Source organism: Oncorhynchus clarkii, chromosome 5, assembly GCF_045791955.1.
Source record: "Oncorhynchus clarkii lewisi isolate Uvic-CL-2024 chromosome 5, UVic_Ocla_1.0, whole genome shotgun sequence".
Lineage (NCBI taxonomy): Eukaryota > Metazoa > Chordata > Actinopteri > Salmoniformes > Salmonidae > Oncorhynchus > Oncorhynchus clarkii.
Window position 1 is genome coordinate 15583333 of NC_092151.1, and position 26076 is coordinate 15609408.

The 26076-nt window shown below is 45.8% G+C and overlaps 1 protein-coding gene across 2 annotated transcripts in view; it reads right to left on the bottom strand.

Annotated features, from left to right (window-relative positions):
• Nucleotides 1-669: 669 nt before the first annotated feature.
• Nucleotides 670-26076, bottom strand: part of LOC139408436 (GTPase activating Rap/RanGAP domain like 3) — a 179208-nt gene continuing 153801 nt past the window's right edge. The window contains exons 28-31 of one of the 2 annotated variants that reach the window (XM_071152299.1): nt 25521-25580; nt 19834-20046; nt 10186-10306; nt 670-4508 (exon numbers count right to left, since the gene is read on the bottom strand). In XM_071152299.1, the coding sequence (XP_071008400.1) occupies nt 4343-4508; nt 10186-10306; nt 19834-20046; nt 25521-25580 (560 nt within the window). In that variant the 3' untranslated portion in view covers nt 670-4342. The remainder of the gene's footprint in view (nt 4509-10185; nt 10307-19833; nt 20047-25520; nt 25581-26076) is intronic. The other variant, XM_071152300.1, reaches the window with a different exon arrangement.

Below are 26076 nucleotides of genomic sequence, written 5' to 3' on the forward strand. Positions count from 1 at the left end.
AGGAGGAATGAAGTAAGGTTGAGAGTGTGTGTGCATATGTGACCATATGTGTGTGTTTCGCGGGGGGTGCTGCTGTTACAGGGACATTGATGATTCTGCTCAGAGAGAGGTGAGAGATGAATTCTGATCATCTGCGCATGTGCACACACACACACGACAAACAGGCTCCAGCAGGGACTGGAGCAGACACCAGATGTGCTGACACGAGGCTTGTGCTAACTTGACCTGCTAATATGGCCCTAATTTGTCTCTCAGTTTGTGCCGCCACCTTCCAGGTGGGAAGAGCGGTGTTTCCATGTGTGACAGTTGGGGAATCATGGGAAATGTAGTTTAGCAGGTAGATCCTTACAGTTGGTGGTACAGATAAAGCTTCCAGCAATTTCTGACATCACAACACCAATAACTAATCTATAATGAGGAAGATTACAAACAAAATGTGTTCAAATTTCATAAATATTTATTACATATCAATGAACAGAATTTACTACTTTCACAGCAGTGGTCTACAGCACTTGTTCAAATAACTGAAATAATTGTTCAAAAAATAATAATAATAATCATTTTAGAATAAAGTTTCATTTGAGGCCACATTTGAAACACAAACATTTACAGGTAGTACTTGGCATTAAAAACGATGGCGATACAATATTTTTAAGACACTTGGTGTTATTTTTATTATTTTTTTCTTTCGTTTTGATATCACAGAGAGGTTGAGCAACAGTCTAAACACTAAATATTGATTTAGATACAAAAACCACTGCAAAAACATCAAGGAGTAGGGGCGGTGTGAACTTAACAGGGACGACGGAAACAAAGGAGAGAGTGACAGGGAGAATGATCAAAGTGATAGAAGCCGTATTACAAACCTTCAAACCACCAGACATCCCACTCCCTTTCACCTACACTCATGTTAAGAACCAGGGTAATAAATAACAAGTCCAATTCCATTGTAAAAATAGTCTCCCTATGGTTTCCCTCTGGTTTCGCGTAATAGTAATGAAAGAGACCATATTGAGACAGGCAAGTACAGAGAGAAACAGAAGGAAAGGGTGTGATAGAGAGAAGGGGGCTCATGCTAGATCAGAAGAGGGGTGCCATTGTCACAAGCCGACCACACATGGGCACTCACATAGCCAAACAGATGCTTAAGCCAAGAACTCTCCCTAATATTCCTCTCCGGACATGTACTGTATGTAGGTTTGGCAGCAACATCACCGTGATCTGTATAGTAGTAACAACAGAGCCTCTCCCTAATATTCCTCTCAGCATGATGCAGCGTAAGACACTGAGAACACAATATCATGCTGTACGTCAAGGTCTGAACCCTGGTCTCCCACGGGAGATACCAAACTCCTAACCATTAGCCAAGTAGGAAATTCCCACTTGGGCTAAGGATGATTTTGAAGTTGCAGGCGTGAGCCCAACTCATGTCCAGTACATACTGATGAAACACTACATTTACCATGATGCCCCGGTATTGAGTCATGTTTGACCTGACCCGCGTGCTGATACCACTCTACTCATTGGGATTGGTTACTTATCTATCTTATCAGAGGTGTGTTATGGCTTCCTCTGTGCTGTTTCAGTCCACTCTCTCTTTACACGCATCACAACTCCTGTGTTCAGTAATGTCCCATTGCACTTGGGGAGTTATGCCTTGCTCATCTACCATCTAACCCTCCTACCATCTAACCATCTAACCCATCTACCATCTAACCATAACCCATCTACCATCTAACCCTCCTACCATCTAACCCTCCTACCATCTAACCATAACCCATCTTCCATCTAACCCATCTACCATCTAATCCTCCTACCATCTAACCATCTAACCCATCTACCATCTAACCATAACCCATCTACCATCTAACCCTCCTACCATCTAACCATCTAACCCATCTACCATCTAACCATAACCCATCTACCATCTAACCCTCCTACCATCTAACCCTCCTACCATCTAACCATAACCCATCTTCCATCTAACCCATCTACCATCTAACCCTCCTACCATCTAACCATAACCCATCTACCATCTAACCCTCCTACCATCTAACCATAAACCATCTACCATCTAACCCATCTACCATCTAATCCTCCTACTATCTAACCATCTAACCCATCTACCATCTAACCAAAACCCATCTCTCATCTAACCCTAACCCTCCTACCATCTAACCCTAACCATCCTACCATCTAACCCATCTACCATCTAACCCTCCTACCATCTAACCAAAACCCATCTAACCCTAACCCTCCTACCACCTAACCCATCTATCATCTAACCCTCATATCATCTAACCCTAACCCTAACCCATCTACCATCTAACCCTAACCCTCCTACCACCTAACCCTCCTATCATCTAACCCTAACCCATCTACCATCTAACCCTCCTATCATCTAAACCTAACCCATCTACCATCTAACCCTCCTAATTTCTAACCCTAACCCTCCTACCACCTAACCCATCTATCATCTAACCCTCGTATCATCTAACCCTAACCCATCTACCATCTAACCCTCCTATCATCTAACCCTAACCCATCTACCATCTAACCCTCCTATCATCTAAACCTAACCCATCTACCATCTAACCCTAACCAATCTACCATCGAAATGGACTCTCATCCACTATGTCTATGTCCTAAAAGCCACCCTATTCCGGATATAAGGACCTACTCTTTATCAGCGCTCTATGGGCCCTGGTTAAAAGTTTGGGCGCAACCTGTGACCGACAACATTACCTCAAGCCATCACTCCTAAAAGGAAGTAGTTGGCTACTTGATAAATTCTCCAACCCGACTAACAAGAGAATCAAGCTGATAGAGGTCCCACGTAGACAATAGCGGCCTAACACCAGACAGACCATGTCCACTGGGCACAGACGTCAATTCAACGTCTATTCAATGTTGGTTCAATGTTATTTCATTGAAATGACGTTGAAAAAATGTTGATTCAGCCAGTGTGTGCCCGGTGGATTGTGTCAGATACTGCAGCCGAACCCACTAGAAAGCCGATGAGCTAACTGCCCGCTGGCTATGACAATGTTGGGCCACTTATAGGCCACAGTAAGCTTACTGTCAGGGAAGGTTGTAGTCTGTGTATAAAGGACTATATGCGTTTTCATTCTGTGAGTACCTGGACTGAGGGATTCTCAGGGATAGCCAGAAACAGGACAGTAGTAGCAAAGGCATGGCATGCAGGTGCTTTTAGAAACCCTAGAGGGGGGTGTGTGTGTGACTCTATGATGATTGAACCTAGCTCACAGACTCACTGTAAGATGGTATCTACAGAGGGATACATGACTAAGACCGCTACTGTCAGAGACCAGCCAATCAGAGGAGAGGTGGCTGATGGGAGTTGTGGTTTTGGTGTAGGGTGTGGCGAATTGGCACTTGTGGGAGACTCTGCCTCCAGTCCAGCCCTGTCTACCTGCATACTGTGAGTTGGAAAGGAAACAGAACAAGACTGACAGACATGGAGAGCATAAAACATCTTACATTTACTAAATATGTGAATAAAATGTGTATTATAATATATCTATAAAGGCATACATGTCTGTCAGTGTGTATGCATCTTAATGTATAAATAGATGTATACATACATATATTATACTACAGTTGAAAGTGGAATAGGAAATAATCATATAATATGCAACAAATGGTAAGCCAAAGGAACTTCACGAGGGCGTCGGTTCCAACACAGATTTTTCTTCGTGCCTTGTGCGTAGATTTACATTCAGTTTTGGTTTATTGATGAAACCTTCGCCGTATAATGACCTCTGAACTCTGAACTAACTACACCACCTCAAATGACCTCCTCGTTTTCTTTGGGTTACTCACACACGCATTCCTCTTCTACACACCACGCTTGAGGATGAAGACCCAGAACACAGAGATAAAAACTAAACAGAAATCAACAAACTACAAAAAAAATGACCGAAAGGATGAGAGAAGACGTGGATGAGGAGGAAAGGAGGAGCAGAGAAGAGGGGGATGAGGAGGAAAGGAGGAGCAGAGAAGAGGGGGATGAGGAGGAAAGGAGGAGCAGAGAAGAGGGATGAGGAGGAAAGGAGGAGCAGAGAAGAGGGGGATCAGGAGGAAAGGAGGAGGAGAGAAGAGGGGGATGAGGAGGAAAGGAGGAGCAGAGAAGAGGGGGATGAGGAGGAAAGGAGGAGGAGAGAAGAGGGGGATGAGGAGGAAAGGAGGAGGAGAGAAGAGGTGGATGAGGAGGAAAGGAGGAGGAGAGAAGAGGGATGAGGAGGAAAGGAGGAGCAGAGAAGAGGGGGATGAGGAGGAAAGGAGGAGGAGGGCAGAAAATAAGTGCATGATGGGATTGTCTTCACTTTAGGTCCAGGATGTCTTCTTCGAAAGAGGTGGGGAGGGTGAAGGGGCTGGCCAATGGCAGGCTCTCCTCTCTAAGCACCACTTTCTCTGGCTCCGCCTCCGAGCTGGACGAGCAGTGCCGTTGGATGTCCGAGTCCGTGTCGGCCGACTCCAAGCCCACTCTGATAGGACACACAGCATGCCCATCAGTTTGAATCACTACATCATAATGTTTTACACTCATATCATTTGAACATTGGGGAACCGCCAGGGCCCTCTACGCCTTCAGAGAGGGCCTAAGGATAGATACAAATCTGTATATATTTTTATATTAATATAATCTGTAATTGTGTTTTCATTGATTTAATATTTTTTTGTCTTAATTGTAATGATCTTCCTATTGTTTTGGAAAAAGAAGGGTTAATATCCAAGAGAAAAACATATCCAATCAGAATTTTTCTTTGGTAGTCTCTTGGTAGAAATAATCTAGCTGGGCTCAACGCTCATTGGCTAGGCCCTCGGGCTTTGACTAGAAGGCACCAGCCAACGTCATTGACATTGACTTCAATTAAAGCAGCATTTTGGAATGACAGTAGATTCAACCAATCACAAATTGTCTTGTAATAGGTGGGACAATTTAACGATTCTTCAAGGCTCTTTAGAGAGCCTAATTATACGTCACTAATTCAGAGCCTTATTTTGTTTTCTCACGCTTGAGCCTAGCTAGCTGGCTAACTTTTTGCAGTGAGTGTATGTAACGATGGCAACTGCAGAGAGAGTAATCGAGGACTATGTGGTGGCTAAATTGTTAGCATCGCCCTTTTCAAGACTAACTTTTAATGAAAAGTTAAATCTTCTACAGACCGATAGACCAACTTCTGCACTGCCTGATTTGGTGCAACGAGGAAAGAGTTTTAAAAGGCATTTTCAAGTTAATAATTATGAGTGTTATCCATGGATTACCAGCTGTGAGCTGACAAAAAAAGCTTTACAGTTGGAATTGCCTACTCTTCAATACCGATAATAACTGGTTTCAAAGATTTTGCCTGTTTGACAAAGTCAGCACTTTGGCACACGACCTCTGCAACAACACAGAGAGGGGAAAAGGAAAGTCCGATTCCATCTACGAGGACACTGTGAGTGAGACCGGAGTACCAAGGGGGCGCAGGACCTCTGCAACAACACAGAGAGGGGAAAAGGGAAAGTCCGATTCCATCTACGAGGACACTGTGAGTGAGACCGGAGTACCAAGGGGGCGCAGGACTTCTGCAACAACACAGAGAGGGGAAAAGGGAAAGTCAGATTCCATCTACGAGGACACTGTGGACACTGCAGGACCTCTGCAACAACACAGAGAAGGGATTCCATCTGCAGAGTACCAAGACACATTTGCAAGGAGACGTTCACGGCCAGTACCAAAAGCTTCACAGTACGATCATCAACAACATTGTCACTCAGCTAAGAAACAGGCTCAATGACCATGTAAGGCTCATGTTCCTTGCCCTCCTTGACCCACAAATGTTCCCAATATATAGGGAAACGCCAAACTTTCCAAACTCTGTGTTCTCAAGTCTCAAGTTATGGCCCTCATTTTGATTTGCCGCGGCTTAAAACAGAACTCACCGTTATGTACTCAATGTCTGACTTCAAGGGTAAGAGCCCGGCTGATCTGCTCCACTTTCTCCAGCAGAAGAGACTAATTGATTGTATCCACCAATTGTATCTGTTTACCTGTCTAGTTTTGACCATTCCAGTGTCCACTGCATCAGTAGAAATAACATATTCCAGGAACACCACTGGACAGGCCCGACCTTCAGCCCTGGCTTTGATCTCAATAGAAAAATAACTTCTTTCCGATTTAAAATCAAAAGACAAGCTATATGAACCTGCCCATTTCATAATGAAGGACAGGAGAATGGACTTGGTTTTGAAATGATAATCATAATGGTGAGTGGACGTTTTGTTTTCATCTAAAGCTTGCTTTTTGTTGCTCTCTTGTTCATATCATTCTGAATACAAGGTGTAAAATGTTATTTCATCTTTAGATCACTGGTTGTGAGGTAAAAACTAAGGTAATGACGTTGCAATTGGAAATACTGTGTCCATGACATTTCATGTTGTGGCTCATTTTTTTTATTGTTGCATGCTGGAGAATCGAATACAGTGTGACTATTCTCTCTGACAGCATATACTGTCTGTGGTCTTGAAACAATGTGAGTAGATGTGTGGTTGAATTTATTCTGCCACTATTTGAGTGACTGTTTGTTTTGGCAAATGTTTATCTGAAACGACGCAACCGTATTTTCTTGTAACGTGGTTCCTGCGATCGATATTTGCAAACGTTGTGTACCTGTACTGTGAGCCACAGCCGAGGCGTGGTTTAGGACCGTTGTGTACCTGTACTGTGAGCCACAGCCGAGGCGTGGCTTAGGACCGTTGTGTACCTGTACTGTGAGCCACAGCCGAGGCGTGGTTTAGGACCGTTGTGTACCTGTACTGTGAGCCACAGCCGAGGCGTGGTTTAGGACCGTTGTGTACCTGTACTGTGAGCCACAGCCGAGGCAGGGTTTAGGACCGTTGTGTACCTGTACTGTGAGCCACAGCCGAGGCGTGGCTTAGGACCGTTGTGTACCTGTACTGTGAGCCACAGCCGAGGAGTGGTTTAGGACCGTTGTGTACCTGTACTGTGAGCCACAGCCGAGGCGTGGCTTAGGACCGTTGTGTACCTGTACTGTGAGCCACAGCCGAGGCGTGGTTTAGGACCGTTGTGTACCTGTACTGTGAGCCACAGCCGAGGAGTGGTTTAGGACCGTTGTGTACCTGTACTGTGAGCCACAGCCGAGGCGTGGTTTAGGACCGTTGTGTACCTGTACTGTGAGCCACAGCCGAGGCGTGGCTTAGGACCGTTGTGTACCTGTACTGTGAGCCACAGCCGAGGCGTGGTTTAGGACCGTTGTGTACCTGTACTGTGAGCCACAGCCGAGGCGTGGTTTAGGACCGTTGTGTACCTGTACTGTGAGCCACAGCCGAGGCAGGGTTTAGGACCGTTGTGTACCTGTACTGTGAGCCACAACCGAGGCGTGGTTTAGGACCGTTGTGTACCTGTACTGTGAGCCACAGCCGAGGCGTGGTTTAGGACCGTTGTGTACCTGTACTGTGAGCCACAGCCGAGGCGTGGCTTAGGACCGTTGTGTACCTGTACTGTGAGCCACAGCCGAGGCGTGGCTTAGGACCGTTGTGTACCTGTACTGTGAGCCACAGCCGAGGCGTGGTTTAGGACCGTTGTGTACCTGTACTGTGAGCCACAGCCGAGGCGTGGCTTAGGACCGTTGTGTACCTGTACTGTGAGCCACAGCCGAGGCGTGGTTTAGGATCGTTGTGTACCTGTGCTGTGAGCCACAGCCGAGGCGTGGTTTAGGACCGTTGTGTACCTGTACTGTGAGCCACAGCCGAGGCGTGGCTTAGGACCGTTGTGTACCTGTACTGTGAGCCACAGCCGAGGCGTGGTTTAGGACCGTTGTGTACCTGTACTGTGAGCCACAGCCGAGGCGTGGTTTAGGACCGTTGTGTACCTGTACTGTGAGCCACAGCCGAGGCGTGGCTTAGGACCGTTGTGTACCTGTACTGTGAGCCACAGCCGAGGCGTGGTTTAGGACCGTTGTGTACCTGTACTGTGAGCCACAGCCGAGGCGTGGCTTAGGACCGTTGTGTACCTGTACTGTGAGCCACAGCCGAGGCGTGGTTTAGGACCGTTGTGTACCTGTACTGTGAGCCACAGCCGAGGCGTGGCTTAGGACCGTTGTGTACCTGTACTGTGAGCCACAGCCGAGGCGTGGTTTAGGACCGTTGTGTACCTGTACTGTGAGCCACAGCCGAGGCGTGGCTTAGGACCGTTGTGTACCTGTACTGTGAGCCACAGCCGAGGCGTGGCTTAGGACCGTTGTGTACCTGTACTGTGAGCCACAGCCGAGGAGTGGCTTAGGACCGTTGTGTACCTGTACTGTGAGCCACAGCCGAGGCGTGGTTTAGGACCGTTGTGTACCTGTACTGTGAGCCACAGCCGAGGCGTGGCTTAGGACCGTTGTGTACCTGTGCTGTGAGCCACAGCCGAGGCGTGGTTTAGGACCGTTGTGTACCTGTACTGTGAGCCACAGCCGAGGCGTGGTTTAGGACCGTTGTGTACCTGTACTGTGAGCCACAGCCGAGGCGTGGCTTAGGACCGTTGTGTACGTGTGCTGTGAGCCACAGCCGAGGCGTGGCTTAGGACCGTTGTGTACGTGTGCTGTGAGCCACAGCCGAGGCGTGGCTTAGGACCGTTGTGTACCTGTGCTGTGAGCCACAGCCGAGGCGTGGCTTAGGACCGTTGTGTACGTGTGCTGTGAGCCACAGCCGAGGCATGGCTTAGGACCATTGTGTACGTGTGCTGTGAGCCACAGCCGAGGCGTGGTTTAGGACCGTTGTGTACCTGTGCTGTGAGCCACAGCCGAGGCGTGGCTTAGGACCGTTGTGTACGTGTGCTGTGAGCCACAGCCGAGGCGTGGCTTAGGACCGTTGTGTACCTGTGCTGTGAGCCACAGCCGAGGCGTGGCTTAGGACCGTTGTGTACGTGTGCTGTGAGCCACAGCCGAGGCATGGCTTAGGACCGTTGTGTACGTGTGCTGTGAGCCACAGCCGAGGCGTGGCTTAGGACCGTTGTGTACCTGTGCTGTGAGCCACAGCCGAGGCGTGGCTTAGGACCGTTGTGTACCTGTACTGTGAGCCACAGCCGAGGCGTGGCTTAGGACCGTTGTGTACCTGTGCTGTGAGCCACAGCCGAGGCGTGGCTTAGGACCGTTGTGTACCTGTGCTGTGAGCCACAGCCGAGGCGTGGCTTAGGACCGTTGTGTACGTGTGCTGTGAGCCACAGCCGAGGCGTGGCTTAGGACCGTTGTGTACCTGAACTGTGAGCCACAGCCGAGGCTTGGCTTAGGACCGTTGTGTACCTGTACTGTGAGCCACAGCCGAGGCGTGGCTTAGGACCGTTGTGTACGTGTGCTTTGAGCCACAGCCGAGGCGTGGCTTAGGACCGTTGTGTACGTGTGCTGTGAACCACAGCCGAGGCGTGGCTTAGGACCGTTGTGTACGTGTGCTGTGAGCCACAGCCAAGGCGTGGCTTAGGACCGTTGTGTACGTGTGCTGTGAGCCACAGCCGAGGCGTGGCTTGGGACCATTTGACTCTGTCATCAAATAATTGTTTATCCTACATAGGTCTGCAAAAGAAAGGTCTCAGACATGCTCTGTATACACAGTCATCCGAGTTCTCTATCTATATGTATGACGTCAGATCTTTTCGGCAACTGAGGTCCTAGCTCCAATAGTCACGGTTCGCCACTGCATGGGGCGTGGGGCGGCAAGTAGCCTAGTGGTTAGAGCATTGGACTAGTAACTGAAATGGTTACAAGATCTAATCCTCGAGCTGACAAGGTAAAAATCTGTCGTTCTGCCCCTGAACAAGGCAGTTAACCCACTGTTCCTAGGCCGTCATTGAAAATAAGAATTTGTTCTTAACTGACTTGCCTAGTTAAATAAAATGAAAATACATTTAAAGTACCCGTATGAGACTTCAAGCCAAATATTCCATTCACAAAAATGAGAAACTTCTAGGTACGTGTGCTTTTATCACGTTAGCAAATTATCAGCCAAGCCGCGCTTCTTAACACCCGTCCCCTTAACCTGGAAGCCAGCTGCATCAATGTGTCGGAGGAAACACCATTCAACTGACGACCGGAATCAGCAGGCGCCCGTCCCTCCAAATGTATGACTTCTAATCACTGCTGCTGTCTAGGTTTTGAGTTGTTGAAGATGATATGGGTCCTTTACCTGTCGCTGCTGGTGGAGGTCAATGTTCGTGTCTTTATCTCTTCCTCAGTGGTCTTCTTGCTCATCTTCCTCTGTTTGCCCGTGCTGCTGTCGGTCTTACTGCTCGGCTCCTCGGTCAAGCCTGGGAAGAACACACAGAATAAGATCATTCAGTAGGGGAATGTCATGCCCACTCAGTAAGAACCAACCTCAACACAACCACTCAATTAACCACTTAGAAAGGAGGAGCACAGGGCCTCCCGGGTGGCGCAGTGGTTAAGGGCGCTGTACTGCAGCGCCAGCTGTGCCATCAGTGTCCCTGATGGCACAGGGGGGTTCGCGCCCAGGCTCTGTCGTAACCGGCCGCGACTGGGAGGTCCGTGGGGCGATGCACAATTGGCCTAGCGTCGTCCGGGTTAGGGAGGGATTGGTCGGTAGGGATCTCCTTGTCTCATCGTGCACCAGCGACTCCTGTGACGGGCCGGGCGCAGTGCGCGCTAGCCAAGGTGGCCAGGTGCACGGTGTAGCCTCCAACACATTGCTGCGGCTGGCTTCCGGGTTGGATGCGCGCTGTGTTAAGAAGCAGTACGGCTGGTTGGGTTGTGTATCGGAGGATGCATGACATTCAACCTTCGTCTCTCCCGAGCCCGTACGGGAGTTGTAGCAATGAGACAAGATAGTAGCTACAACAATTGGATACCACGAAATTGGGGAGAAAAAGGGGTTAAAAAATTTAAAAAAAGAAAAAATAAGAAAGGAGGAGCACAAATAGCATTACAATCGCTGGTGGTGCTTAGAATGTGGGTTACAGTAGATTAGTATGCTGGGATGGTTCTAGTGGGTTACAGTAGATTAGTATGCTGGGATGGTTCTAGTGGGTTACAGTAGATTAGTGTGCTGGGATGGTTCTAGTGGGTTACAGTAGACTAGTATGCTGGGATGGTTCTAGTGGGTTACAGTAGATTAGTATGCTGGGATGGTTCTAGTGGGTTACAGTAGATTAGTATGCTGGGATGGTTCTAGTGGGTTAGTATGCTGGGATGGTTCTAGTGGGTTACAGTAGGTTAGTATGATGGGATGGTTCTAGTGGGTTACAGCAGGTATGCTGGGATGGTTCTAGTGGGTTACAGTAGGTTAGTATGATGGGATGGTTCTAGTGGGTTACAGTAGATTAGGATGCTGGGATAGTTCTAGTGAGTTACAGTAGATTAGTATGCTGGGATGGTTCTAGTGGGTTAGATAGGTTAGTGTGCTGGGATGGTTCTAGTGGGTTACAGTAGATTAATATGCTGGGATGGTTCTAGTGGGTTAGATAGGTTAGTGTGCTGGGATGGTTCTAGTGGGTTACAGTAGATTAGTATGCTGGGATGGTTCTAGTAGGTTACAGTAGATTAGTATGTTGGGATGGTTCTAGTGGGTTACAGTAGACTAATATGCTGGGATGGTTCTAGTGGGTTACAGTAGATTAGTATGCTGGGATGGTTCTAGTGGGTTAGATAGGTTAGTGTGCTGGGATGGTTCTAGTGGGTTACAGTAGATTAGTATGCTGGGATGGTTCTAGTGGGTTACAGTCGACTAGTATGCTGGGATGGTTCTAGTGGGTTACAGTAGATTAGTATGCTGGGATGGTTCTAGTGGGTTACAGTAGACTAGTATGCTGGGATGGTTCTAGTGGGTTACAGTAGATTAGTATGCTGGGATGGTTCTAGTGGGTTACAGTAGATTAGTATGCTGGGATGGTTCAAGTGGGTTAGATAGGTTAGTGTGCTGGGATGGTTCTAGGGGGTTACAGTAGATGAATATGCTGGGATGGTTCTTGTGGGTTAGATAGGTTAGTGTGCTGAGATGGTTCTAGTAGGTTACAGTAGATTAGTATGCTGGGATAGTTCTAGTAGGTTACAGTAGATTACTTTGCTGGGATGGTTCTAGTGGGTTACAGTAGATTAGTATGCTGGGATGGTTCTAGTGGGTTACAGAAGATTAGTATGCTGGGATGGTTCTAGTGGGTTACAGTAGATTAGTATGCTGGGATGGTTCTAGTAGGTTACAGTAGATTAGTATGCTGGGATGGTTCTAGTGGGTTACAGTAGATTAGTATGCTGGGATGGTTCTTGTGGGTTAGATAGGTTAGTGTGCTGAGATGGTTCTAGTAGGTTACAGTAGATTAGTATGCTGGGATAGTTCTAGTAGGTTACAGTAGATTACTTTGCTGGGATGGTTCTAGTGGGTTACAGTAGATTAGTATGCTGGGATGGTTCTAGTGGGTTACAGTAGACTAGTATGCTGGAATGGTTCTAGTGGGTTACAGTAGATTAGTATGCTGGGATGGTTCTAGTGGGTTAGATAGGTTAGTGTGCTGGGATGGTTCTAGTGGGTTACAGTAGATTAGTATGCTGGGATGGTTCTAGTGGGTTACAGTAGCCTAGTATGCTGGGATGGTTCTAGTGGGTTACAGTAGATTAGTATGCTGGGATGGTTCTAGTGGGTTACAGTAGACTGGTATGCTGGGATGGTTCTAGTGGATTACAGTAGATTAGTATGCTGGGATGGTTCTAGTGGGTTACAGTAGATTAGTATGCTGGGATGGTTCTAGTGGGTTACAGTAGATTAGTATGCTGGGATGGTTCTAGTGGGTTATAGTAGATTAGTGTGCTGGGATGGTTCTAGTGGGTTACAGTAGATTAGTATGCTGGGATGGTTCTAGTGGGTTACAGTAGACTAGTATGCTGGGATGGTTCTAGTGGGTTACAGTAGATTAGTATGCTGGGATGGTTCTAGTGGGTTACAGTAGAATAGTATGCTGGGATGGTTCTAGTGGGTTACAGTAGATTAGTATGCTGGGATGGTTCTAGTGGGTTACATTAGATTAGTATGCTGGGATGGTTCTAGTGGGTTACAGTAGATTATCATGCTGGGATGGTTCTAGTGGGTTACAGTAGACTAGTATGCTGGGATGGTTCTAGTGGGTTACAGTAGATTAGTATGCTGGGATGGTTCTAGTGGGTTATAGTAGATTAGTATGCTGGGATGGTTCTAGTGGGTTAGATAGGTTAGTGTGCTGGGATGGTTCTAGTGGGTTACAGTAGATTAGTGTGCTGGGATGGTTCTAGTGGGTTACAGTAGATTAGTATGCTGGGATGGTTCTAGTGGGTTACAGTAGATTAGTATGCTGGGATGGTTCTAGTGGGTTACAGTAGACTGGTATGCTGGGATGGTTCTAGTGGGTTACAGTAGATTAGTATGCTGGGATGGTTCTAGTGGGTTACAGTAGATTAGTATGCTGGGATGGTTCTAGTGGGTTACAGTAGATTAGTATGCTGGGATGGTTCTAGTGGGTTATAGTAGATTAGTGTGCTGGGATGGTTCTAGTGGGTTATAGTAGATTAGTATGCTGGGATGGTTCTAGTGGGTTACATTAGATTAGTATGCTGGGATGGTTCTAGTGGGTTACAGTAGATTATCATGCTGGGATGGTTCTAGTGGGTTACAGTAGACTAGTATGCTGGGATGGTTCTAGTGGGTTACAGTAGATTAGTATGCTGGGATGGTTCTAGTGGGTTAGATAGGTTAGTGTGCTTGCAACACAAGGGTTGACGGTTTCATTCCCTCATGGGAAACATATATACATAGATATACTGTATGTGTCGCTGTCACCTGTAGGTGCTTGTAGATGGAAACATAAGCTGTGTTATACAGTTTTTCCAATTGCTAACACACTAAAATGACATGCACAGCACAATTATTTAAACTGACACACAGAGAGCAAAACCTCTTCTCAAGTCTCCAAAAGTCTAAACACATTTTCTGCTTTACACACATTTTGCAATTCAAAATGGCACTTTTTAAATGCACTGCACATGGTTCTCTGCATAAGACACAACAATCTGACATAAAGTCCATTTCAAAACACTGCCATTCAAAATGACACTACATGAGCTAATTGGCCAATACATGTGTTACCTGGCCAAACACCCCAATGGTTAATTGTTACCACTTCAATCAGGAAGTAAGCACTATGAAAAGACCACAGGTGAGAGCACCTTTTGTTTTACAACAACAATGGAAGCTGTTGCAGAGAGAGGAAGAGGGAGGGTGAGAATGAGAGGGGGAGGAAGAGTGAGAGGTAGGGGTAGAGCTGGTAGAGGAGTTCATGGCCAAAGAAGACAACAACTTTCATGTTGTGATCATGTCATCAACCATGGGCTGACAATGTGAGAGGCTGGACAGAGAGTGCAGCCCAACTTGAGCCGTTTTACTGTCGCCTGTGTCATCCGGACGTTGAGATTGGAGTACAGGTATGTATGTAACCAACATTTCTTTCACACTATGTAGTACACCCCATGTCATAGTGTATCAGTTGGGTGACACCTGTTTACTTCATGAATGGCTGATGTCATACACTAACTGCACACATTTCCTGTAGAATTGACTCTACTGTGGGGGAAATATCTTTAGGCTGCATTGTCCAAGCCCTATATTTTAGTTTTTTTGTTTTTCTAAAGGACTGAGAGATGCAACCATGAAGAAGGAAGGGGCCACATGTTCACCGGGGTACAGGAAGCTAACATTGTAAACTTGGCTTTGGAAAATAATGAAATCAGATTACGAGAAATTCAAAGCCACATCATTCAAGACAACACCATATTCAACAACATTCAACGAGTCAGTCTGTCCACTTTGGCTCGCATTCTCAAGCGAAACCAAATCAGAATGAAACAACTTTATAAGGTGCCGTTTGAGAGAAACTCTCAAAGAAACAAAGAGGTCAGACGAGCATATGTGGATGTAAGTACATTATTGACTGCAGTACACTACACGCAACATTGTTTCCCAGTGTACTGGATAACACCATATTGACTGCAGTACACTACACGCAACATTGTTTCCCAGCGTACTGGATAACACCATATTGGCTGCAGTACACTACACGCAACATTGTTTCCCAGCGTACTGGATAACACCATATTGGCTGCAGTACACTACACACAACATTGTTTCCCAGTGTACTGGATAACACCATATTGACTACAGTACACTACACACAACATTGTTTCCCAGTGTACTGGATAACACCATATTGACTGCAGTACACTACACAACATTGTTTCCCAGTGTACTGGATAACACCATATTGACTGCAGTACACTACACAACATTGTTTCCCAGTGTGCTGGATAACACCATATTGACTACAGTACACTACACAACATTGTTTCCCAGCGTACTGGATAACACCATATTGACTGCAGTACACTACACAACATTGTTTCCCAGTGTGCTGGATAACACCATATTGACTACAGTACACTACACAACATTGTTTCCCAGCGTACTGGATAACACCATATTGACTGCAGTACACTACACGCAACATTGTTTCCCAGCGTACTGGATAACACCATATTGACTGCAGTACACTACACACAACATTGTTTCCCAGCGTACTGGATAACACCATATTGACTACAGTACACTACACAACATTGTTTCCCATTGTACTGGATAACACCATATTGGCTGCAGTACACTACACACAACATTGTTTCCCAGCGTACTGGATAACACCATATTGACTACAGTACACTACACACAACATTGTTTCCCAGTGTACTGGATAACACCATATTGACTGCAGTACACTACACACAACATTGTTTCCCAGTGTACTGGATAACACCATATTGACTACAGTACACTACACACAACATAGTTTCCCAGTGTACTGGATAACACCATATTGACTGCAGTACACTACACACAACATTGTTTCCCAGTGTACTGGATAACACCATATTGACTACAGTACACTACACACAACATTGTTTCCCAGTGTACTGGATAACACCATATTGACTACAGTACACTACACAACATAGTTTCCCAGTGTACTGGATAACACCATATTGGCTGCAGTACACTACACACAACATTGTTTCCCAGCGTACTGGATAACACCATATTGACTACAGTACACTACACACAACATTGTTTCCCAGTGTACTGGATAACACCATATTGACTGCAGTACACTACACACAACATTGTTTCCCAGTGTACTGGATAACACCATATTGACTACAGTACACTACACACAACATAGTTTCCCAGTGTACTGGATAACACCATATTGACTGCAGTACACTACACACAACATTGTTTCCCAGTGTACTGGATAACACCATATTGACTACAGTACACTACACACAACATTGTTTCCCAGTGTACTGGATAACACCATATTGACTACAGTACACTACACAACATAGTTTCCCAGTGTACTGGATAACACCATATTGACTACAGTACACTACACACAACATTGTTTCCCAGCGTACTGGATAACACCATATTGACTACAGTACACTACACAACATAGTTTCCCAGTGTACTGGATAACACCATATTGACTGCAGTACACTACACAACATTGTTTCCCAGTGTACTGGATAACACCATATTGACTGCAGTACACTACACACAACATTGTTTCCCAGTGTACTGGATAACACCATATTGACTGCAGTACACTACACAACATTGTTTCCCAGTGTACTGGATAACACCATATTGACTGCAGTACACTACACACAACATTGTTTCCCAGTGTACTGGATAACACCATATTGACTGCAGTACACTACACACAACATTGTTTCCCAGTGTACTGGATAACACCATATTGACTGCAGTACACTACACAACATTGTTTCCCAGTGTACTGGATAACACCATATTGACTGCAGTACACTACACAACATTGTTTCCCAGTGTACTGGATAACACCATATTGACTGCAGTACACTACACAACATTGTTTCCCAGTGTACTGGATAACACCATATTGACTGCTTTTGTTCTTTGTTTTCAGGGAGTACTGGAAATGGATGCTCATTCAATCCCACATGAGTTCATCTTTATAGATGAGTTTTGGTTCAACCTAGCAGAGACCAGAAGAAGGGGGAGAAACGTCATTGGCCACAGAGCCATTATAGATGTTCCTGGCCAACGTGGTGGGAACATCACAATGTGCGCTGCCATCTCCAATACGCATGGTGTCCTCCACCGTCATGCCAACCTTGGACCATACAACACAGCCCATATTCTCACATTTCTTTTTTTAATTTTTTTAGTTTGTTTTGTTTATCTGTTCAGGCCCTGTGTGTAGTTAACTGACCCTCTCTGCCCATTCTTCACCATTTTACCTGTTGTTGTTGTCTTAGCTGATTAGCTGTTGCTGTCTTACCCATTGTCTTAGCTAGCTGTTCCAATCAACACTTGCGATTGCTTTATGCCTCGCTTTATGTCTCTCTCTAATGTCAATATGCCTTGTATACTGTTGTTTAGGGTAGTTATCATTGTTTTATTTTACTGCGGAGCCCCTAGCCCTACTCAACATGCTCAGATACCTATTTTGTCCCACCTCCCACACATGGGGTGATCTCACCTAGCATTTCTAGTATCTCCAGAGATGCAACCTCTCATACTCAATGCCTAGGTTTACCTCCATAGTACATTATGCCCTGAATCTATTCTACCACGCCCATTCTCTGTCCCCAACGCACTAGACGACCAGTTTTGATAGCCTTTAGCCGTACCCTCATCCAACTCCTCCTCTGTTCCTAGGGTGATGTGGAGGTTAACCCAGGCCCTGTGTGTACCTAGGCGCTCTCATTTGTTGACTTCTGTAACCGTAAATGCTATGATTTCATGCATGTTTACATGAGAAGCCTCCTCCCTGGAGCCGGCACAGGTGGCACCGGACTGGTGACATGCACTTCAGGGAGAGTGCGAGGAACCGGCACAGGACGTACCGGACTGAAACCAAAAGGAGGGGTTAGGGGGAGTGACTAGTGTTGGTGGCGGCTCCGGTGCGGGTCGCAGCCCCCCCAGACCCCGGATCCGACCATGGACTGAATGCTGTGCCTAGACTGGGCACAAAATATTAATTTTACAACATCTGCTGCCTCAGTTTGTATGATGGCAATTTGCATATACTCCAGAATGTTATGAAGAGTGATCAGATGAATTGCAATTAATTGCAAAGTCCCTCTTTGCCATGCAAATTAACTGAATCCCAAAACAAGATTTCCACTGCATTTCAACCCTGCCACAAAAGGACCAGATGGCATCATGTCAGTGATTCTCTCGTTAACACAGGTGTGAGTGTTGACGAGGACAAGGCTGGAGATCACTCTGTCATGCTGATTGAGTTCGAATAACAGACTGGAAGCTTCAAAAGGAGGGTGGTGCTTGGAATCATTGTTCTGTCAACCATGATTACCTGCAAGGAAACACAGGGCCGTCATCATCGCTTAGCACAAAAAGGGATTCACAGGCAAGGATATTGCTGCCAGTAAGATTGCACCCAAATCAACCATTTATCGGATCATCAAGAACTTCAAGGAGAGCGGTTCAATTGTTGTGAAGAAGGCTTCAGGGCGCCCAAGTCCAGCAAGCGCCAGGACCGTCTCCTAAAGTTGATTCAGCTGCGGGATCGGGACACCACCAGTACGTACAGAGCTTGCTCAGGAATGGCAGCAGGCAGGTGAGGCAAAGACTTTTGGAGGGTGGCCTGGTGTCAAGAAGGGCAGCAAAGAAGCCACTTCTCTCCAGGAAAAACTACAGGGACAGACTGATATTCTGCAAAAGGTACAGGGATTGGACTGCTGAGGACTGGGGTAAAGTAATTTTCTCTGATGAATCCCCTTTCCGATTGTTTGGGGCATCCGGAAAAAAACTTGTCCGGAGAAGACAAGGTGAGCGCTACCATCAGTCCTGTGTCATGCCAACACTAAAGCATCCTGAGACCATTCATGTGTGGGGTTGCTTCTCAGCCAAGGGAGTGGGCTCACTCACAATTTAGCCTAAGAACACAGCCATGAATAAAGAATGGTACCAACACATCCTCCGAGAGCAATTTCTCCCAACCATCCAGGAGCAGTTTGGTGACGAACAATGCCTTGTCCAGCATGATGGAGCACCTTGCCATAAGGCAAAAGGGATAACTAAGTGCCTCGGGGAACAAAACATTGATATTTTGGGTCCATGGCCAGGAAACTCCCCAGACCTTAATCCCATTGAGAAATTGTGGTCAATCCTCAAGAGGCGGGTGGACAAACAAAAACCCACAAATTCTGATAAACTCCAAGCATTGATTATGCAAGAATGGGCTGCCATCAGTCAGGATGTGGCCCAGAAGTTAATTGACAGCATGCCAGGGTGGATTGCAGAGGTCTTGAAAAAGAAGGGTCAACACTGCAAATATTGACTCTTTGCATCAACCATGTAATTGTCAATAAAAGCCTTTGACACTTATGAAATGCTTGTAATTATACTTCAGTATTCCATAGTAACATCTGACAAAAATATAGACAAATATAGACATTGAAGCAGCCAACTTTGTGAACATTTATATTTGTGTCATTCTCAAAACTTTTGGCCACGACTGTATGTTAGTAGAAGTATAGTATTAAGTATACAGTATGGGTAGTCAAACACAGCTATAACCTACAAGCTAAATTACTCTATGGTGGCTGTGATGGGAAAGAGGGGGTGACAAGAACTAATTAAAACAAATGATATTATAACTTTCTGAATGCTCTGTGTGTGTGTGTGTGTGTGTGTGTGTGTGTGTGTGTGTGTACAGTCCAGTCTTGGTGCCTCACTCACCCAGAAGCTCCTTACGGGTGCGACTGGCGATTTCTTTGATCTCCATGCGGGACAGAGACAGCGTGTGTGAGGACCCCTGCATGAGGGCCCCCGCGGGGGCTGTCAGGCCCGTCACCACCTTGTTGACCAGCGGGGACTTGAGGGGCCTCTCGATGCTGCGGCCCACTAGGTTACTCAGTGGGATCTTGAAGATATGCTTACACTGTGTCTCACCTGGAGGGTGAAGGAGAGATACAGAGAGAGTGGGGATGGATGGAGAAGGAGAGATACAGAGAGAGTGGGGATGGATGGAGAAGGAGAGATACAGAGAGAGTGGGGATGGATGGAGAAGGAGAGATACAGAGAGTGGGGATGGATGGAGAAAGAGAGATACAGAGAGAGTGGGCATGGATGGAGAAGGAGAGATACAGAGAGAGTGGGCATGGATGGAGAAGGAGAGATACAGATAGAGTGGGGATGGATGAGAAGGAGAGATACAGAGAGAGTGGGGATGGATGGAGAAGGAGAGATACAGAGAGAGTGGGGATGTATGGAGAAGGAGAGATACAGAGAGAGTGGGGATGGGTGGAGAAGGAGAGATACAGAGAGAGTGGGGATGGATGGAGAAGGAGAGATACAGAGAGTGGGGATGGATGGAGAAGGAGAGATACAGAGAGAGTGGGGATGGATGGAGAAGGAGAGATACAGAGAGTGGGGATGGATGGAGAAGGAGAGATACAGAGAGAGTGGGGATGGATGGAGAAGGAGTGATACAGAGAGAGTGGGGATGGATGGAGGAGGAGAGATACAGAGAGTGGGGATGGATAGAGAAGGAGAGATACAGAGAGAGTGGGGATGGATGGAGAAGGAGAGATACAGAGAGTGGGGATGGATGGAGAAGGAGAGATACAGAGAAAGGTATTGCGGTGAGAGAGACATCATTTCAACACCAAGCAACTTCAGGCAATGACGTTATGGAGACCTCCTTAGACTGGTTAGTTTACCACACACCCACACACACACACTAGAGGAACATATGTGTAAGAACACAAACATGAAGAACATGATCATGTCATGTTCCAATCAAGCCTCCTCTATCTAAACTGATTAACAACATGACTCAGTGACACAGTGTGCGATCAACTTATGAATTCATCATCGTCGCCATTTCAACACTGTGTAATATAATATGACTACTCAGTTACAGACATTTACAGCTATCCATCAATTATTCAACGTTTGGGATCAATAATTAAACGACTGTTTGAGTCAGAGTAATTGGATACTTAACATCTTCGTAGCAGCACCACATTCCAGTCTCTGTAGTTTGCTGTATTCCAGTCTCTGTAGTCTGCTGTATTCCAGTCTCTATAGTCTGCTGTATTCCAGTCTCTGTAGTCTGCTGTATTCCAGTCTCTGTAGTCTGCTGTATTCCAGTCTCTATAGTCTGCTGTATTCCAGTCTCTGTAGTCTTCTGTATTCCAGTCTCTAAAGTCTGCTGTATTCCAGTCTCTGTAGTCTGCTGTATTCCAGTCTCTGTAGTCTGCTGTATTCCAGTCTCTGTAGTCTGCTGTATTCCAGTCTCTATAGTCTGCTGTATTCCAGTCTCTATAGTCTGCTGTATTCCAGTCTCTATAGTCTGCTGTATTCCAGTCTCTATAGTCTGCTGTATTCCAGTCTCTGTAGTCTGCTGTATTCCAGTCTCTGTAGTCTGCTGTATTCCAGTCTCTGTAGTCTGCTGTATTCCAGTCTCTATAGTCTGCTGTATTCCAGTATCTGTAGTCTGCTGTATTCCAGTCTCTGTAGTCTGCTGTATTCCAGTCTCTGTAGTCTGCAGTATTCCAGTCTCTGTAGTCTGCTGTGTTCCAGTCTCTATAGTCTGCTGTATTCCAGTCTCTATAGTCTGCTGTATTCCAGTCTCTGTAGTCTGCTGTATTCCAGTCTCTATAGTCTGCTGTATTCCAGTCTCTATAGTCTGCTGTATTCCAGTCTCTGTAGTCTGCTGTATTCCAGTCTCTGTAGTCTGCTGTATTCCAGTCTCTAAAGTCTGCTGTATTCCAGTCTCTGTAGTCTGCTGTATTCCAGTCTCTGTAGTCTGCTGTATTCCAGTCTCTGTAGTCTGCTGTATTCCAGTCTCTATAGTCTGCTGTATTCCAGTCTCTGTAGTCTGCTGTATTCCAGTCTCTATAGTCTGCTGTATTCCAGTCTCTGTAGTCTGCTGTATTCCAGTCTCTGTAGTCTGCTGTATTCCAGTCTCTATAGTCTGCTGTATTCCAGTCTCTATAGTCTGCTGTATTCCAGTCTCTATAGTCTGCTGTATTCCAGTCTCTATAGTCTGCTGTATTCCAGTATCTGTAGTCTGCTGTATTCCAGTCTCTGTAGTCTGCTGTATTCCAGTCTCTGTAGTCTGCTGTATTCCAGTCTCTATAGTCTGCTGTATTCCAGTCTCTATAGTCTGCTGTATTCCAGTCTCTATAGTCTGCTGTATTCCAGTCTCTATAGTCTGCTGTATTCCAGTCTCTATAGTCTGCTGTATTCCAGTCTCTGTAGTCTGCTGTATTCCAGTCTCTGTAGTCTGCTGTGTTCCAGTCTCTGTAGTCTGCTGTATTCCAGTCTCTGTAGTCTGCTGTATTCCAGTCGCTATAGTCTGCTGTATTCCAGTCTCTGTAGTCTGCTGTATTCCAGTCTCTGTAGTCTGCTGTATTCCATTCTCTGTAGTCTGCTGTATTACAGTCTCTGTAGTCTGCTGTATTCCAGTCTCTGTAGTCTGCTGTATTCCAGTCTCTATAGTCTGCTGTATTCCAGTCTCTGTAGTCTGCTGTATTCCAGTCTCTATAGTGTGATGTATTCCAGTCTCTATAGTCTGCTGTATTCCAGTCTCTATAGTCTGCTGTATTCCAGTCTCTGTAGTCTGCTGTGTTCCAGTCTCTGTAGTCTGCAGTATTCCAGTCTCTATAGTCTGCTGTATTCCAGTCTCTGTAGTCTGCTGTATTCCAGTCTCTATAGTCTGCTGTATTCCAGTCTCTGTAGTCTGCTGTATTCCAGTCTCTGTAGTCTGCTGTATTCCAGTCTCTGTAGTCTGCTGTATTCCAGTCTCTATAGTCTGCTGTATTCCAGTCTCTGTAGTCTGCTGTATTCCAGTCTCTGTAGTCTGCTGTATTCCAGTCTCTATAGTCTGCTGTATTCCAGTCTCTATAGTCTGCTGTATTCCAGTCTCTATAGTCTGCTGTATTCCAGTCTCTATAGTCTGCTGTATTCCAGTCTCTATAGTCTGCTGTATTCCAGTCTCTGTAGTCTGCTGTATTCCAGTCTCTGTAGTCTGCTGTGTTCCAGTCTCTGTAGTCTGCTGTATTCCAGTCTCTGTAGTCTGCTGTATTCCAGTCGCTATAGTCTGCTGTATTCCAGTCTCTGTAGTCTGCTGTATTCCAGTCTCTGTAGTCTGCTGTATTCCAGTCTCTATAGTCTGCTGTATTCCAGTCTCTATAGTCTGCTGTATTGCAGTCTCTACAGTCTGTTGTATTCCAGTCTCTGTAGTCTGCTGTATTCCAGTCTCTGTAGTCTGTTGTATTCCAGTCTCTATAGTCTGTTGTATTCCAGTCTCTGTAGTCTGCTGTATTCCAGTCGCTATAGTCTGCTGTATTCCAGTCTCTGTAGTCTGCTGTATTCCAGTCTCTGTAGTCTGCTGTATTCCAGTCTCTGTAGTCTGCTGTATTCCAGTCTCTGTAGTCTGCTGTATTCCAGTCTCTGTAGTCTGCTGTATTCCAGTCTCTGTAGTCTGCTGTATTCCAGTCTCTGTAGTCTGCTGTATTCCATTCTCTGTAGTCTGCTGTATTACAGTCTCTGTAGTCTGCTGTATTACAGTCTCTGTAGTCTGCTGTATTCCAGTCTCTATAGTCTGCTGTATTCCAGTCTCTGTAGTCTGCTGTATTCCAGTCTCTATAGTGTGATGTATTCCAGTCTCTATAGTCTGCTGTATTCCAGTCTCTATAGTCTGCTGTATTCCAGTCTCTGTAGTCTGCTGTGTTCCAGTCTCTGTAGTCTGCAGTATTCCAGTCTCTGTAGTCTGCTGTATTCCAGTCTCTATAGTCTGCTGTATTCCAGTCTCTGTAGTCTGCTGTATTCCAGTCTCTATAGTCTGCTGTATTCCAGTCTCTATAGTCTGCTGTATTCCAGTCTCTGTAGTCTGCTGTATTCCAGTCTCTATAGTCTGCTGTATTCCAGTCTCTATAGTCTGCTGTATTGCAGTCTCTACAGTCTGTTGTATTCCAGTGGTAGCTATAGCAGGGGTGGGCACTTTAGGCACCCAACATGCCAAAAGAACGTTGCAAAACATACATGATGTAGGTGTATTGGCTTGCAGTGGTTAAATCTAACCACTAGGTGGCAGTGAATGCTCATATTCTAATGCAGCGTTTCACTAGATCAAGACAGGACGGCAATAGTAACGCACACGCAGCTATGTGACTGTGTGATGGAAGGCTGCACTGCGCCAAACAGACCGCAGTTCTGAAATGTCACGGGATCAAAGGTGACGCAAACAGCATTCAAGGAGAAAAGGGGTCACTCCTTTTGTTATGACAGGTTCACTGACTCACTGTTACCGACCCCTCTCTCCCGTAACATACCAGACAGACAGAAATGTTAATAATAAACCAAATAGATATGAAATATACCAACAACAAAAAGCATGCAGGCATCTGGGATATATAATCGCGTGGATCTATATATTCCACATGCGTTTCTGCTCCAGGGAAAATGACCTACAATCGAACAAAATAAAGGTTCCATAAGAGTTTTTGAATATTTGATTTGTTATGTTTTATAACTGTCCAATCCTCAAATCAGAATAAGATGTGATTCCATGACTAAACAGATTCCATGACTAAACAGTATTCCACCAACAGGATTGGTGGAATACTACTAGAGGTAGTTTAACTGTCCAATCCACACATCAGTCTCAGCATTTTGTATTCACATGTTACTGATGTCAACAAATCTGATCTCAAACTGAGCCAATTGTCTACCAGTGGAAAAGCAGCTCTCCCCATAGAGCAGAAACGGCAGGCACAGGCAGTCGGTTAGAGGATGGGATTTTTTGTCAGCCCCCCCCAATCTCTCCCTCCTTCCCCCTAGATTGTGGCACCTCTATTTAGACCACCACTCTGAATGGGAGAGGGGGTTTTGACAAAAGTTTCCATGGTGACAGTGCAATCTGTAAATCATGCTGCGGTAGACGTGTCTTCTCCTCCCCTCTGTCTCGCTCTCTCTTTCATTCCCCCTCTTCTCTCTCTCTCTCAAACATTCTCCCATCTCTGTCACATGCATACCTTTCTGAATCCACATCTCTCTACCTCTCTATCATCCATTTCTACATCACATTTCACCGCCTCCATTTTCCAGTCACTCTGACAGAGAGAAGGTGTGATGGGGAAGACAGAACGTTCACTTAACATTCAACTGACACTCAGTCAAACATGCCGCTTCATATAAAAAAACTAAAAGGTGAGTTATTTTCCGTGCATGTTAGTAGGGCAGCATGTGCAGCTAGATGAAGAGGGAGGGCTGTGTCCCAAATGGCACCTGATTCCCTATATAGTGCACTGCTTCTGAACAGGGGGCGAGGCTCGGGTCAGAAGTAGTGCACTATATAAGGAAAACAATGCCATTTGGGACAAACTGGAGGAGCAGTGGAAGACTCGTTGAAGTACCTTCGGCATCCTTAGACATGTACAGGGATAGCTTGGTACCATAGGGGATCCGAATAGAATCTGAACCAGGGACCAGAACAAGGTTATGTAATACACACACACACTCCGGTACGACAGAACACACACATTCAGTAGTATTAACACCACCACCCCCAGAGCTGGAAAGATCAACGCTACAGGGATGTTAATGGTTATAGTAGTGTTCCAAGACTAGAGTTGACCAATAGAAAATATAAGAAGAACCAGGTAAAAGATGGCAGAATCTTAAAGGGGAACTCAAAAACTATCTTGTGGAATATTGCATCATCATAATGATGTGGCAGGTGACACATTGCTTCTTGAATGTCCAAGATCTTGAAAACTTTATTGCTGACATGCACAACATTTTGGAACTGTATCAACAATGGACTAATGAAACAAAATATATATATATTGTTTTTGAGTGGAGTTCCCCTTTAACCCCTCAAAGTGCCCTCTATACTGTACTACACTCTACCCCCTCTAAAGCCCATTTCAGGTCCCATGATATATACTATACTCTACCCCCTCTAAAGCC